The sequence below is a fragment of the Eumetopias jubatus genome, unplaced genomic scaffold (assembly GCF_037043125.1).
Source record: "Eumetopias jubatus isolate StellerSeaLion01/CBP00866 unplaced genomic scaffold, mEumJub1_p1.0 scaffold_9, whole genome shotgun sequence".
NCBI lineage: Eukaryota > Metazoa > Chordata > Mammalia > Carnivora > Otariidae > Eumetopias > Eumetopias jubatus.
This window is the reverse complement of record NW_028274815.1, coordinates 90,530,660-90,546,697: the sequence shown is the minus strand read 5'-3', so window position 1 is coordinate 90,546,697 and position 16,038 is coordinate 90,530,660. Positions and strand designations below refer to the sequence as shown.

The following is a 16,038-nucleotide window of genomic DNA, read 5'->3' as shown; positions in this document are numbered from 1 at the left end:
ACCTGGCCAGTCACCTCTCTCAGGTCCTCTCCCCCTTGTTCACCCTGCCCTCCCCAGGACCCTCCCTGCTGGTTCCTGACCTAACAGGCACCTCACACCTGAAATCCTCAGTCCCAGCTCCTCTGTGCTTTGCCCTCTCCCTGAGGAGGATGGCTGCTCTGACCACCCAGTATAATACTCTAGACCTCCCCCCAAAACCCCTTACCCCACTCTATTTTTTTCTATAGCACTTAGCAGCTTCTCACTTCTCTGTTACATATATTGTCTGTCTATCCCCAATAGAACACATGGCCCATGAGATCAGGGAGTTGTGTTTTTCACTGCTGTATCTCAAGCACCTGACATACAGGAGGCTCCCGATGAACACTGCAGGAGGGAGGAAGAAGTGAAGGAGAGAGCGGAGCAGGAGAATATCTCCCAATTCCCTCCCTACCTTGCCCTGAAGCAAGGCAGTTTCCTAGCCAGCCCATCGGAGTGGGAGAACCAAGAGGGAAGGGGTGGTTGAGGCTGTGGAATGATGAAGAAGCTTCCCTGTCTTACCCAACCCCTCTCTTCCCAGTAGAGCACTTCACTTCCTACTGCCTCCTCTGAGTCAGGCATGTACTCAGGACACAGCACAATTTCCTCTGAATTAAACTCCCCCAACCCACCCTTTCACTCTACCCTGCCTCCCAATTATGGCTTTCACCTGCTTTAAAAAAAAAAACACTCATGATTTAACTAGGAGTTAATAAAGTTATTAATAGTTATTAAGTTAATAAAGTTATTAGATAGGTACCTACCGAATAAAACGAGGAGTTTTATTTCCAAAGGAAGAGAGCAGGGCTGCAACCTGCATACTTTGGTGAGAAAAGCCTGGGTTATGGAGATAGACACAGCTGGGTTCGAATTCTGACCTTGGAAAGGTCAGCCCTCCCAAGATGCATGTGAAGACTGAACAACACAAACATGTACAGCCCAGGGATAGAGGACAACACACCTGATACTCAGCCACTCCCTTCTGCCCAGTCCTTGACCTTGCCTAATTCCCTATACAAAGGAAGTCCTCAAGAAATACTTGTAGCATCAACCTAATTAGTACATCATGCACCATCCCTGCCAACAAGCAGCCTGAGTATTATCTCAATAGGGAAGCAAGAAGAAAACTTACATGAGAAAATGCAAAGGACGGGCAAGAAAGGGCCCTGACTCCTGCAGCCTGAGCAGCAGAAACATCAAGGAAGAATGGCCTCAGGAAGGCCAGCCAGGCCACGTGGACCCTTGATAAAGCCCGTGAACTCATAAATTCTTATCAACTCCCTGTTAACTCCCAAGTCCTGCTAACTCATATTAAGTCCCATTAACTCCATGTATCAAATGTATCCTAGAAGAACTGACCAACAACTTCCAGAAATCAGGATGTCATATATGTCCTACCTACCACAGTCCACCGGTCTTCCAAACAAGCAAGAAAGAAGGTTGCCTTGCATGGCAGGTTTTTGACAAAGCCCTGCAACCTTCCCGGTGACTGCTCCCTAGAACTGAAATCAACTGTGTAATAATCCATTCTGGAGGGGTGTGCACCCGTCCTTATCTTTCTCTGTGATATCCTGGTGATTGCTAAGTGTGGTCTCAGCTCTCCTGGGAGGTCACGTACACCAGAGGTAGACTCTCTTGAGGCACTTCTGTCAGCCATCCTCCCACCCAGCCAGTTGGCCTGATCCTGTTCCCCAGCGCACCCACTGGTGGAGAGAACAGAGGTGCAGCAGAAGCTGGGAGCTCTGCTTTCCCATCATTGTCAATACCGCAACCACTTACTTGCTCCAGACAGTGCATTTCCCTTCCTTGCTCTTTTTGCTCTAAACAGTTCGAAAGAAGCCCTTTTTGCTGTTGTCATTAGCTAACTAGATTATCCAGAAAGCCCCAGGTCAGTTTCTATTTGGGGTGGGTTGAGCCACATCCTTCTACCTGTTGACAGGGATTAGCAAAAGAGAACCCCTGTCCCCCACAAAGTGTGCTGGGAGCCCCCCACCCAAGACAGGACACCCAGTATGCCCTTGGGCCTAGCTCAGCCAGAAAGACACATGGAGGGGTCCACTGACACATCAGGAATTAGAAGCCAACACTGTCATGGGTCTAGAATGCTCAGGCCTTCATCCAATCTCAATCTTATGCAAGCTAATTATGGTTTAACAGCACCTTGTACCTTTACTAATTCTAAATCCAACAACAAAAAGTTGTTCTTGTATACAAATGTCAATCTAAGGTCCGAACTGTGTCCTCTTTGTATCTTTGTATTCAGCTGGGTACCTACCTTAAGCATTCTAGATGCTGAATATATTCTCAGTGAATTGAGTCCAATATAAACTTGAGCCTGAAGTTTTTAAATTTACTTAAAATAAACTTTCAAAAGCTTCACCTCTCTAGAAAGTTTCAAGAGGAAAGGGGAATTTACTTATCAAACCAGATTGCACAACCCTTTTGGCATAAGCGCAACACTGATGTCATAAATCATCACACCATTAAGAGCCTGGCTCTGCATTACTAGAATTACAAACGTTAGTATATTTCACAGGGTCCCTAGTTATACACTATTTTTTTCAAGTTATAAGGGACCATATTCCTCATAGATGCCCACCAATGAGAGGTAACTTAGGAAAAATATTACTAATTACAAGGCTTTTGAAAAATCAGTACTTATAAAATTTAAACAAGTAACTTAAACTTAACCTTTGTGTGTGCTTTTCCCACTTCAAATGAATTCAACATAAGCTTCTCTTATTTGGGGTTTTTCTGGGTTTTATATGTCCTTTGTATAGTTTTGTTTTTGAAACCATATCATGAACAATACCATTCACATATGGTGTAACATCTGATTCCACACAAAACTCAGGCACTAAAGAAATCACAAATCTCTCTCCCTCTCTCCTAGTAGTTTACCTTTCAGATCGAATTGGTTTGTTACCCTAGACACTATCCCACCCTACCCTTGCCAAGCAAGCCCTCCCAAGAATGGCCATGACAACTTACCTGAGAGGCTGTGGGTCTATGGGAGAATCCAGCAGCAGCATGGCTCCAAGCAGGGGAATGGTGAGGGAGACAGCTAGCATCAAGAAGGTCACTCGGAACACACGGCCACTAAAGGAGCTGCAAGAGATGAAATACACAAAGGCGATCAGCAGAGGCTCAGCTGGGACAAGCTCAGCTGGTCTCAAAGCCTGTCAAGCAGGAGCAGGCCTCTAGCCTGGTCTCACCGTGAGACCACTGACCTCTGTGGCTTGTGATGAAACTTCAGGACTGTTTGCTAAGATTGGCAAACATGTCTCTGTGCTTTTTTTTAATCTTCCAGCTGTGTGGGAAATGCTTATCAGTTATTTGCCAGATAGTCTGATAAGGGGTACCTTCAACCCTCTAGCGGAGTCTCAAAGAGGGCAAATTAAAGAACTGATAATCATAAAAATGGAAGAAAAGAGGTGCAATGAAGTAATGCAAACACACTCATCTACAAAGACGTGTTTTCCAAAAGCCACTATTTCCTGGCACTTGGATTCAAAGCAGCAACACTCAGTACTGTGGGTCCCTAAGATTCACAGCTTTGGTAGATAAAAGAGACAGAGACAAATTCACGAAGCAAAGAGAATAAAAAACAACCTCCTGAGCATCCAATTCTCCAATCATTCTGCCAATCACACCACACCTTCAAGAATTCAAAGCAAATCCCAGCTCTCTGCCGGTAGAGGTCTGACAGATACTGACAGTTACTTACAAAGAATCTATACAATCACAATTCCAAGTCACCACTACTAAAGCCTTGGGAAGATCTAAAAGCTGCCTTGGGAATCTTGTGTGATGTTTTTGGACAAATGACCAATGGTAAGTAAAATATTTCTCAAACGATCCTCACATACGCCATTACTCATCTGGTAAACAAGCACATTTAGCCTCTTGCTACTTCATAGGATCATTATTTGCTTTAAGTGCATTCAGATTTATTATATACTTACATCAAGATTAACTTCAAACAAATAAAATCATGAGCTCCTAAGGTGGAGAATCTTTTTCTATCCAAAAAAAAAAAAAAGCTGACTTAAAAAATATCAAGACTCACACTTAACAAACACTTCACTGAAGGGCAGTGTTTTGTTTGACTTTTGACAGGCTAGTCTTCTGCTGTATAAACCTGATTCCAGGTACAGTACATAAATGTAGGGGCCTAAGGGCCAGTCCTAACTTTCCCAACAGCCAGCTATGCCACTTCAGGCAGGTTTCTTCACACGAAGCCCACGGGCTCCCCACTATGAAACAGGGCTTTGTAACCTCAAAGTCCTGCCCAATTTGAACATGCATGATTTTAATAAATGAATATGGCAGAAAATGAAGCATCTGTTTCTACTGGGTTGAAATAAAAGGCAAGGGGAAAGAAAAACAGGAGGGAGGGAGAAGATTCTCCCCTAGTACCCCCAGAAAGGAGAGCGGTCCTGCCAACACCTTGATTTCAGCACAGTGAGAACTGTCCGGGACTGCTGACAGAACTGCAAGTTCATCCAATGGTGTTGTTTAAGCCATGAAGTATGTGGTCACTTGCCATGGCAGCCATGTAAAACTATGGCAGTTTTCTAATTAAACTATTTTTGTGGCCTGGAAGTGGGGTGCTGCTGCAACAAATACCTAAACATGTGGAAGTGGCTTTGGAATCAAGCGGCAGGCAGAGGAAGGAAAAACGCTGAGAAGCAGGACAGAAAATCTTGTCCAGAGTTCCTTAAACAGACTTAGTAGGAAAACAGATGTTAAAGACTCTGCTAGCAAGGGCTCAGAAGGTAGTGAGGAGTGTGGTAGAGAAAACGTAATATCATCGCAGGGGATGCCTAAATCGTTGGGAACAGACGGACACTGAAGGCGCCGCTGGTAAGGGCTCTGAAGGATGTCAGGAACAGGTTATTGGAAACTGGAGGAGAGCAGATCCTTATTATACTGTGTCCTGCAGCAATGTGGAAAGCAGAACTTGTATATGATGAGCCAGGATGCTAAGGCCCTTTCCAAGCAGAGTGGAAGGTGCAGCCTGGTTTCTTCTTCTCCTTTCTCTTCCAGAGCAGGACAGCATAGGGAGCAGCAGTGAGCACTTCCTTTTGCCTTTGACATTTCCCCCTTTGGTAATGAGAACCCTATTCTGTGTCTATCTTCCTTCTAATAATCTTCCAAAAACAAAGTTTATTCCTAACTTCCTTCTCTTCACTCACACAGGGCTCAGAGCCCAAACTCTACCCAGGCAAAAATGCCAGGTCACCAGCCTTTCCCTCTTCTGCTACCTGGGAAAGGAGGTGGTCCATCCCACAGACCCGGCTGTGAGAGGCCAAGGGTGCCCAGGCTCCTGGAAGGGGACCCGCAGCCAGGAAAGGAAAATTCAGGCCAACCTCTACCTCCCAGCCCTGTCTCCAAACTCCAGGGCCACAGAGTCTTCTAATGCAACTGACCGATGCCAGTCAAGAGTGCAAGAGCACAGGGCATGAAAATGCACGTATGACATAGATCAGCTATGAACCCAACATGACAGCAGGCTGATGCAACCTGCTGAGAGGTCTGCACCAGGGGAAGGAGTAAAGGCCATAAAAAGAGGAATGATAAAGACAGTGACAATAAGAACATGCCATGCAACGTGCTTTATGTGGGTAGTGAGCTAGGTGGAACTAGGTCTCTCTCTAGTTTCCGAAGAGAAAAGTGGTCAGAGAAAGACAAGTGGGACCGCCGCCCACTGCCAGAACTGGAAAAGCACGACAGGGCCAGGTCTGACTCTAAGGCTGCAGTCACCATTACCACCACCACCTACCGGGGACAAGTGGATGGGGAGAGGGTGCCCAGACCTAGAGCCCTCAGAGCCGGGGTTGGAAAAACTCAGCACACCTTGATCGTGACATTATTCTGGACGTTTTGTATATGTGGGATCACACAATATGTGACCGCCATGAATGACTCCTTTCACTCGACATGTTTTGAGGATCATCCAGGCTGCAGTACGTATCAGTACGTCATTCCTTTTCACAGCTCAATACTACTCCATTGTAAGTATACACAGGCATACCTCATTTTACTGTGCTTCACAGACACTGCATATTTTTTTTACAAGTTGAAGGCTCAAGACTTCAGTGGAGGAGGTAATTGCTGATGTGGTGGAAACAGCAAGAGAACTAGAATCAGAAGCGAAGCCTGAAGATGTGGCTGAGTTGCTGCAACCTCATGATAAAACTTTCACAGATGAAGATTACTTCTTATAGATGAGCCAAGAAAGTGATTTCTTGAGATAGGATCTACTCCTGGTGAAGAGGCTGTGAAGATTCTTGGAATGACAACAGAAGAATGGGAATAGCACATAAACTTAGTTGATAAAGCAGTGGCAGATTCTGAGGGGATTCCAATTTTGAAAGAAGTTCTATCAGTGCTATCAGCAGCATCACCTGTTACAGAGAAACTGCTTGTGAAAGGAAGAGCCAATCGGTATGTCAAATTTGTCTTACTTTAAGAAACTGCCACAGCCACCCCAGCCTTCAGCAACCACCACCTGATCAGTCAGCAGCCACCAACATCGAGGCAAGACCAGCAGAAAGATGATGACTTGCTGAAAACTCAGATGATGGTTAGCATTTTCAGACAATAAAGTATTTTTAATTCAATGTAAAGGTATGTACATTGTTTTTCTAGACATAATGCTATTGTACGCTTAATAGATTACAGTATAGTATAAACACAACTTTTCTATGCACTGGGAAACCAAAAACTTCATCTGACTCATATTATTGAGATAAAAGCGGTCTGAAACGGAACATACAATTTCTCAGAGGTATGCCTGTATCACAATTGGTTTATCCACTCATCCACTGACAGACATTCAGGTGAAAAGGGGAAATAAGGAGTTGATGCAGTTTTGGAATACAGGTGAGGTTCAGAGGGATGGAGTCTGAACCCGACAACCAAGAAAGAATTTTTCAGGCATCTTCGGTGCAAAATGGTGGTTTATTAAAGCATGGGGACAGGACCTGTGGGCAGAAAGAGCTGCTGCCCCGTGGTCTTGAGGAGTGGCTGATTATATACTCAGGAGCTGGGGAGGTGAGGACAAAGGGGGTGTCCAGAAGGACTGTCATATGCTAAAGACTCTCAGGGTACTGGAGGCCTGGTTGTTGTCAAGCCAAGGTTGTTTTTCCCTCTAATGAGGCACTAACATGAAGACAGTTGGGAGTTTCCTGGAGGAATGTTACATTCCTCCTATCACACGTCCTTGTCAATGGGCTTCAGGTTCAAAAGAAATTTAATTTTCTTTACATTTCCTTCTGCCTCAGACTCCCTTAATTTTATGGAGGGAAGGGTGATGTTAGGGCTTCAGGAAACTGAGTTATGGGTTTCCTGGAAGTTAGGCTATTGGTAAGAAAGCTTCTTCCTTGAAAATCACTAGGAAATATGTAAACTGAGGGAGACTCCTGTGCTGCAGGACTGTGATCTCTATCAGTTCACCATTTGTTTTTCCTTCAGGGCAGCCAGGAGTGTCTGAGGAATGTCACATATATCCCAAAGTGGGGGGGGTGGTGTGTAGGGTACCAGCTTCTGCTTTGTCCTCAGCTTGCCTTCTGTTCCCTCATCAGAGTGATTACTTAATAGGTACAAGATGTTTTATGGGGTGATGAAAAGGTTTTGAAACTAGGAAGTGTTGCCCAACACTAAATATCACTAAACTGTATACACTCTAAAGCAGTTAATTTTGTTATGTGAATTTCACCTCAATTTTTAAAAATGTTTAATAGTGATGAAAATGTTCTAAACTTAGATTGTGATTATTCCTTTGTGAATATACTGAAAACCACTGAATTGGACATTTTAAAATGGATAAATTTTATGGTATGTGAATTTTATCTTGTTTAAAAAAAAAAAGTCAATGACCCAACTACACAAACTGCCATTCTGAAGCTGGGACACTCAACTGATTTTAAGTGGCCTAAAGTCTTTTAACCCAAAAAAAATACAAAGTACCTATATGGTAAAGCAGGGCTGTTTACAAGTACAATTGACAGGAATGGCTGATTCCGTGGTTCTTTTAAAAGCAGAATCCCAAGAGAGACAAATGCAAAGGTGCATGGTGCGGCTGCATTGCACACATCATTCGGGTAAGGTCCAACAAGGAAGTCCATGTCCTTGAAAGGGGGCTGATGTAATCACTCTTCCCCCAGCCCAGCAGAAGTGCAGTCCCTTAGGGGAAACTGCATTGTAAAATCTTTCACCACTGAGCTGTCGTTAACAAAGGTGGTGACACTCTGGCCAAAGTGCTACTTTACCTTTTCCTTACCTAACACATCCTTCTCATTTGTCTAAGACTCCTATACTATAAACTCTCCTATACCACACTGTAGCTTACATTTTTTAATGTAAGGTAACTTTTTAATGTAAGGTTAACCTTTCACACAATAGCAAAAGGCTCCAGAAGAAAAAGTCCAGCCAGGACTGAAAGCAGGTGCTTCCAGCTAGAAAGACAGCCAGAAATTGGGAGCCAATACTTGCCAGAATTCTAGTGAATGCCCTCTTACAATCCAGTCTAAAAAGCTGAAGAAAAATTCAGAGGCCATCCAGTCAGTGCTCCCAGAGGTGGCCAGTCCCTGGACTGCCTACACCAGATGACTGGGGCAACTTTAAACAAGGCCCAGGAATTCTGATTGTGCAGGCCAGTGTGGGCCTGGGGACCCTTTTTCTCGTGCTCCCCAGTTGTTCCCGATGTGCTAGATACCCCCAACCTCGTCCAACTCCCCAACCGGTGGCAGATGTCCATCATCCCCCTGGCTGATCATGAGACACAGCCTCTACTGGAAAGTTCTATGGTCAAGTTTTACAAACACTTAAACTCCTTGAGCAGTGCTGTCCAACAGAACTCTCGGCAACGACAGAAACACAGCAACCACTAGCTACGTGTGGCAGCTGAGCACCTGGAATGGAGCTAGCATGTTATCTAAATGAGCCAAAGACGGCCACTGTGCATTGGCCCTACGTTGTTTGTTTCTTCACTGCAGGCTGAAACCCATTAGCTCAAAAGGCCCACTGGCACCAAACTCAAACTTTTACATACCTGGTTATTTTTAAAATAGCCAAACAAGCAAAGTTTTTGCCATTTAGAGTCTGCCTGCTTTGCATACTCTGTAAACTTCGCCACTGGCAATTACCCATTGATAAGACAGGGCCTGGAACTTTTAAGGCCCTGAGCTGCTGCCGCTGCTGCCCCTGGAGCTCTCTGACCCAGAGACTGACCTAGATAGAGGAGACCCCTCTTCTCCCCGCCTCACTCCCCTCCCCTTCTGGCCTGTGGCCCCCGGCTCCTGCCATGAGAGATTGCTCCCACATGCAAACCTGTCCAAGTGTCACCCAATAAAGCTCATGTGTGCCACTACCACCTCATAGTCATTTTTTTTCCTTGATCAGCCCCCCAAATCCCTCAAACTCCCTACACAGAGCGAATGAGGAACTGAATTTTTACTATTAGTCCAATTAATTTAAATAGCTACATATGGCAAGTAGCTAGCACATCAGACAGCACAGTTTTGGCTCATTTAATATTCCTTCACACACAGCATTTAATAATCAACTACACTCATGTGTCAGGTGCTATCCAAGGCCCTGAGAGGACAACAATTAAATAAAGTTTCCTGCCCTCTGCATATTCTAGTAAATAAGCAGATACCAGACAGTGACAAATACAATGAAGAAAAATACAGCAGGATCAGGATACAGGAGGAAGGGGAGGCTGGCCACACACACAGGGGTCAAAGCAGATGACCTCTGAACAGAGACTTCAGTGAAGGTGGGGAAAAAAATCAAATACCTGGGGCAAAGCAATGCAAGCAGAGGTAACACAGTAGGACTCAACAAGAACTTGGCACGAGTGAAGAATACATTCTTTAAGGGGTTGTTTATCTTTAAGCCCCCATTCCCAAACCTTGGCCACAGAGACAGAATGGCCATGGCAGGCAGGCAGGCAGGCTGAGACATGGTGAGCGAGGGGAAGCTGCTGGAACAGGTCTGGCCCACAGCCAGGGGCAGATCCAACAGGCCCGGAAAGCCAGGGAAGTGCCGGCCAGTGTGCAGGGGGGGGATGTCCATGAAGGCTACAGTATAAAGCAGTTCCCTAATTCTTTTACTTGGGGGACGATGGCTGCTCGGGTCACCTCATGCAACACGTTCTAAGAAAGACACTTTCCCTTTGCTTGCACTGACTGGGCCCAGATGTGTGCCCTCGGGAGGAGCAAACCTTTGACCTCCCAGATGCCTGCAATCACACCACCCTTCATGGGCAAAGCATCCCCAGTCCTGTAGGAGTCCTTCAGATGGTGGGGCTTGCAGAACTTTCCTGGTTGTCTTAGAGTTTGTCAAAATTCCCCACAAGATGTGGTGCCCAGAGCTCAAAGCAAAGCTCTAGTCTAAACCATAACTGTCACTCCACAAAAACGGCTTTAATTGCCGTAACTGAAAAACCAGGAGATTTCACATAAAAATCTGGGTTTCCAGCTTCTCTTGAAGAAGCAGAGATCTATGAAACCTGTGAAAAGGCTACAGGGCAGGTGCACGGGGCTTTCCACTCTTCAGACAGACACACACGCTCCTCTTCTCCTGGCCCCACACCTGCTCCAGACCTTACAACATCAGGATTTTGTAAGAACTAAACCAAATGACAGATGCACGTGCAGTGCTAAGAACAGGGTCTGGAACAAGAAAAGTGCTCCATAAATGACAGGTAGCAGGAGTGCTGCTCTCCTGGAGACATCTGAGTCTGTGACTGTCCGGCAGTGGGACTTCTGTACCCAAGCTCTGGGCACATTTATTTTCGCCCAAGGTTCATTCCCGCAACCTCACAGTCACCTATAATTCTGCCTTTCCTCCAGGTTTGCCCCCTGCCTCACCTTAACTTAAACAAAGGACACTCCATTTATTCCTATCCATTTTCACTGACAAAGTGCTGCACATTCCCATCATATTCTCTTTCCCAATCTGTGCTGACACATCCAGGAAGGCCAGCAACTTCCCTTCCAGATGCAGTTTGGGAAATCAACTTGTTTGCTCCAATCCCTTGGAAGAGCCCAAAGTGATGCTCACCTCCTTGAGGACATCTGCACCCTGAAATTTCCTACATTTCTAAGGCCAAGAGAGCAATCATGTTGATACAAAGGAGTTGGCAATAACTGCTGGCTCAGCTTTGTTTTGCAAAATCCTCTGTAACTTCACCAGGCAAACCTAAAAGGTGTTCTCCACCCCCTTCTGCATATAGGACATCAGGGCCTTGAGTTCCAGACCGTGGAACAAGACTAATGACTCCATGAGATCAAAAACAACCTGTGATTTTGTGGAAAACTTATTAGCCACAGATCGATGGACCAGAGCCCCAGGTGTCAAGGTGACCCCTGAAACCTGAGAAAGTCAAATAGCAGCAAGCCCAGTCTTTAACTGATTGCACCTTGAATTTGTTGGTTTCTCACATTCCTTTAAACTGGGGCTCCCTGACTATATATGTCTTCATTCATTTTAGCATTGAAAATAAGTTAGAAACAAGTTAAGAGAGCCATTTGAAACACACACCCAAGGGGAGGGATGAGAAGAAAATGCTGATTCCTGACTCCTCATGACCACAACTTTATGATGGCCCCATCTGTCTCTCCACCTTGCCTTCCTTACTCTTCAGTCCTAAAAAGGGAAAAGGAAAATGAATGTAGTAGAGATTCTTATTTAGCTTAAAATCCTTTAGTTTATTGAAAAAGCAGCAGTTAAATTTCCAATATATTCACTCTTCAATCCTTAACAGTTATACAGAGACATTAAACAGCTATTCTCTCTTCCCAGACTGAACTATGTTCCAAAAGAGAAGGAATAGTTTCAGTGTTACAATCCTGATAGAGTTTGCAAAGCATTTGGAGAAACTGATGCCAAATAATAATAATTATAAATTTGCACTAGTATGTTAAAGTGATAGCCCATCTATATTCCACACTGAATAAAAGGACTTAATGACCACATTCCCCATTATAGCTTAAATACAGAAATTCAAGAACTTTGGCATAAAACCTTATTTCCAAAGCATAATTTTAAAAATATGCTTCTCAATCACTGTCCAGCTGCCAATGCTATCCGTATTCATTCATTTCTGCATCTCTTTTGACTCCATAACTCTAACTTTATATAAACCACTTCACTCACACAGACCTCAGTGACCTCAGAGGACAAACAGAGCTAACAACACATTTCATGTCAAAAGTCAGGAGATTAGCTAAGGTATCACTGGGTGTCCCTTCCACTAAAATCTACTGTCCTACTTCTGTTCTCGTGACTGAACAACATATCATTCAAGGTCTTCTTTTTCCTGCTTAGCTCATCTAAAGTTTACTCTATAGTTGTCAGATTTCTACTTCCTTCAGATTCCTTTAATTCACCCACTATATACAATGCTTTCTGCCGTACAGTGAACCATCAAGTTTTAAGGTAAATCAAGAAGACAGTGAGGTACTAGAAATGACCACAAAAGAAATGAAAAATAGAACTGCATCAGAAAAATAAGAAAAACAACTACAGAGTTACAATAATAAATGTAGAAAAAGTGAAAACTCACTTTGAAAAAAGAGACCATTACAGATATATAGAAATGGGATCAAATACATAAGAGAAAGAGAAACACGGGAAAATAAGAACAATGTTCATGGACAGGGAAGTCAAGAAAATGTCTTAAATACACACAGTTTTGTAAAAGGCACAGTGGAAAAGAACAGCAGCAGATGATGATTCTGTAATATCCAATTCATCCTGCCATTAAGTGAGAGACCCCACAGAGAAACTGAGAAACAATGTAATTAAATCAGCCCCTCTGCCTTGCACTCAGGAGTGTCAGAGAAGCCCAACCAACAAGTGCCCTCAGGTGTATCTATATGCCCTGGTTTTCAACACACTGCCCCTCAGAGCCACCGGCTCTTTCACTTCCCATGTAGAAGTGTGCGAGCAAGCCTTGTTTTCGTGGTTTCTGGTAGTAAAGCACTGTCAGTCCTTGCATGTCCATTCTAAAAGGCTCCTCAGTCATCAGCAGACCATGACTTAACAATATCCACAATCACTTGTCCTGGTTTGCACTGAAAGTCCTACGTCTTTGGAAACCTCTGAGTTTATTCAGCATATTACTGACATTTCCACCAGCCCCGGGAGTCAAATATTACCAAAATCTCTTCTCTGCAAATTGCCTTTCTAAAGCAAAACACTCCTCTCTGCTACAGCCCTCAGTCAAGTGTGGTCCTCTTATTATCATCAGTGAATACCCAGTCTGTTCCCACAAAAACTAGCCCTCATTATGTACCACACCCCTAGGCACACCGATAAATACTTCCAATATTTCTATCAACTTATAAGTCAATCAGTTCCACAACTTTGAGGTTGGTCTGCACAGGGCCTCTTGGTTCTCCCTAAAAATTCACAAGAGACTCAGGAGACAAAATTAAAGACAGAAGTTTAAGTATTATATTTTTAAATGTATGTTTAAGGATCCTGCTTCAGTTTTTAGCTAACAAAACATAGTATATGTAAATTCTGTAAGGTTCAGAGAAGCGAAGGCCAAAAATCAGAGATTTTTTTTTATTAGGTAGGTATCAACTAGTTTCCTATGCTTCTCCGTCCCAATGAGGAAAAATGTGCAAGCCTAAATTCTCACAAAAGTTGATTAACAATGTCACTTCTTGTTCTCTACTTTTTCCTGAAAACCACAATGAAACTCATCACACAGCGAGAGGTGGGAAGGTGCAGAAGAGCAGGTGCAGAGAGGCCAGCTCTTCGCTGGAACACGAGGAGTGACCCAAGCATGCTTTTGGACTTCCTTTCAGCACAGTGAGAGCGGGGGACTGGGAAGACCTAGGACCGTGGCGAGGTGGCAAGGTGGTCCTCCCTCGGGGGATCGGGTACGCCAGCAGGAAAGATGGGGGGGGAGGGGACGAGGGAGCTAGGGAAAGGCGAGGAAGCAACAGCTCTGTAAGCTGGGGAAGGAGTGAGGGGCAGAAAGGGGCAGATGCGGATTGAGGCGGTCTCGGGACCCCAAGAGCCAGGGAAATTGGCTGAAATTGGGCGCAGGGTGCACCCAAGCCTCAAGGACCTGGCAGGTGCATCCGCTTGGTCGGAGCCCGTTTCCTCCCCTATAAAACGAGTATTGCTCGGGGAATTAAATGGGATGGCGCCTGCGGCGCGCTTGGCAACGCATTTACCCAACTGCTGTTATTGCCGTCCCAGTGGTTAGGGAGGGTCGACCCGGCCATTCGCGGCCCACGGCCAGGGGCCCGGCCTACCTGCCGTCCTTGGCCTCGGGGGCCTGGCCATTGTCCGTGACGACCTGCGGCCGCAGCGGCCGCCGCTGCCGCAGCCCGTCCGCCTCGCTCATGGTGCGAGTGCCACAACCCCTAACCCCGTCACTAACCGGGAGGGAGCAAGGCCGGCTCTGCGCCCGCCCGCCGCCCCGGCCCGCCCACATCCGGGCCCCGCCCTCGGCCCCGCCCCGACCGCGCGCGGAAGTGACGTCGCTGGCCCGCCCCTACTGGCAACTGGCACGGAGGCTCCTAGAGCGTGTCTGGGCGGCACTTCCCGGCGAGTGCGAGTGGGCGGACGCTCGGAGGGCCCTGAGCCAGTGCGGACGCTTCCGAGGCCCCGGAACGCGCGTGGTCTAACCCCGGGCTCGTCCAGCCCAGCGCCTGCGCTTCCTGCGTTCCTTTATTGCTGGCGGTGGGACCGCAGTAATCGTTAGGCGCATAATGGTGCAAATGGGCGGTGCTGGGCTGAGGTGTTGGCCGTTTGTGTGGGTAGAAGATGGCCCTGCTTGTTAAATGACAAAGACCCGGTTCGTATAGGCGGGGTAAAAAAAATAACGAGTTCGTACTGGAGGCCTACGAGGGCCGTAATGCCCACCTGAAAATCGTGACCCTTTACGAAACAGATCCTGTTAAGGGGAAAATTTGGGAAATATGCTGCCGTTTGGATTAAAGCCATTGAGTATTAAATCTTTTTGCTACAACCAAATATTTGACAAGGTTTGTGAAAGGGTTACCCTTAGAAGTAAAAGGGGGTATATAGAAATCATTAATTACAACAAATAAGGTCTAAGCACGAAGTGATCATTCATTTAACAGTATTTTAGTCAGCTAGGTATATTTCTAGGTGCTGGGAGGTGATGGTGAGCAAGCCACAGACAAGCTCGCTCACTTACTGAAATTAAACTAGTGAGAGATGACTTTAATCAGGTCATCATAAAGATAAATGTGAAATGTAAAAATTGCATTAAAGGGGAATAATATGATCTTGTGAGAGCATTTGATAGATTAAGAACCTGAGAAATGACTAGGATTTTGAGAAGAAACAGGATTTCCAGGCAGAGGAAACCAAATCCCATTACTGTGCATCATCTCTAGAAAAGGCATGTTCAAAATGAAGTATTAAGAATTAATTTCCTTATTGCACTTAAAGACTTCCCTGATCAAACATGTCATTGCCTTTCTTAGTGTTAGGTGGCAATAGAATCCCATATGACTGTTTAATAAGAGATGAAGAACCAGCATGAGCAAAGTCTGAAGAGTTCTCATATAAATCTAGTTCTGCAGGGATTACCATGCCTGGCAGAGATGTAATTAAGGCCTCGGCAATATTTTACTTCATTTCCTATCCAATACAACCAGTATAGCTGTTAGATCCAGGATAAAAGTTTAAACAGCACTGCATGATCTGGCCCCTTTCTTCCTGTCTGGATTTTCCCTCCTGCTGTGTTTCAGACACTCAGCATTGCTTGCTATTTCTAATTCTAAGCCTCCCTGCCTTTGTCCATATTATTCCTTCTTGTGAAAATGCTTTCCTTCACCACTTGGCCAAAACAACCTTTGTCATTTAGGACTCACTTCAAGTATCATTGCTGAAAACTCTTCCCCTATTGTGTCTAAGCCACTTTGAACATGCCCCAAGCATAAGATTTAGCTCGTTGCATTGGAATTATTTGTATTCCATGCCCAGCATTAAAGCCTACCAACCAAAAACAGC

The 16,038-nt window shown here is 45.2% G+C and overlaps 1 protein-coding gene across 4 annotated transcripts in view; it reads right to left on the bottom strand.

The window, feature by feature from the left end:
* APMAP (adipocyte plasma membrane associated protein) overlaps positions 1–14,442 on the bottom strand; it is a 34,099-nt gene extending 19,657 nt beyond the window's left edge. For 2 of the 4 annotated variants that reach the window (XM_028123714.2, XM_028123716.2), the window contains exons 1-2: positions 14,307–14,442; positions 3,010–3,126 (exon numbers count right to left, since the gene is read on the bottom strand). In XM_028123714.2, the coding sequence (XP_027979515.1) occupies positions 3,010–3,126; positions 14,307–14,398 (209 nt within the window). In that variant the 5' untranslated portion in view covers positions 14,399–14,442. Of the gene's footprint in view, positions 1–3,009; positions 3,127–11,574; positions 11,680–14,306 lie in introns of all 4 variants that reach the window. The other 2 variants (XM_028123715.2, XM_028123713.2) reach the window with 2 other exon arrangements.
* Positions 14,443–16,038: the final 1,596 nt, after the last annotated feature.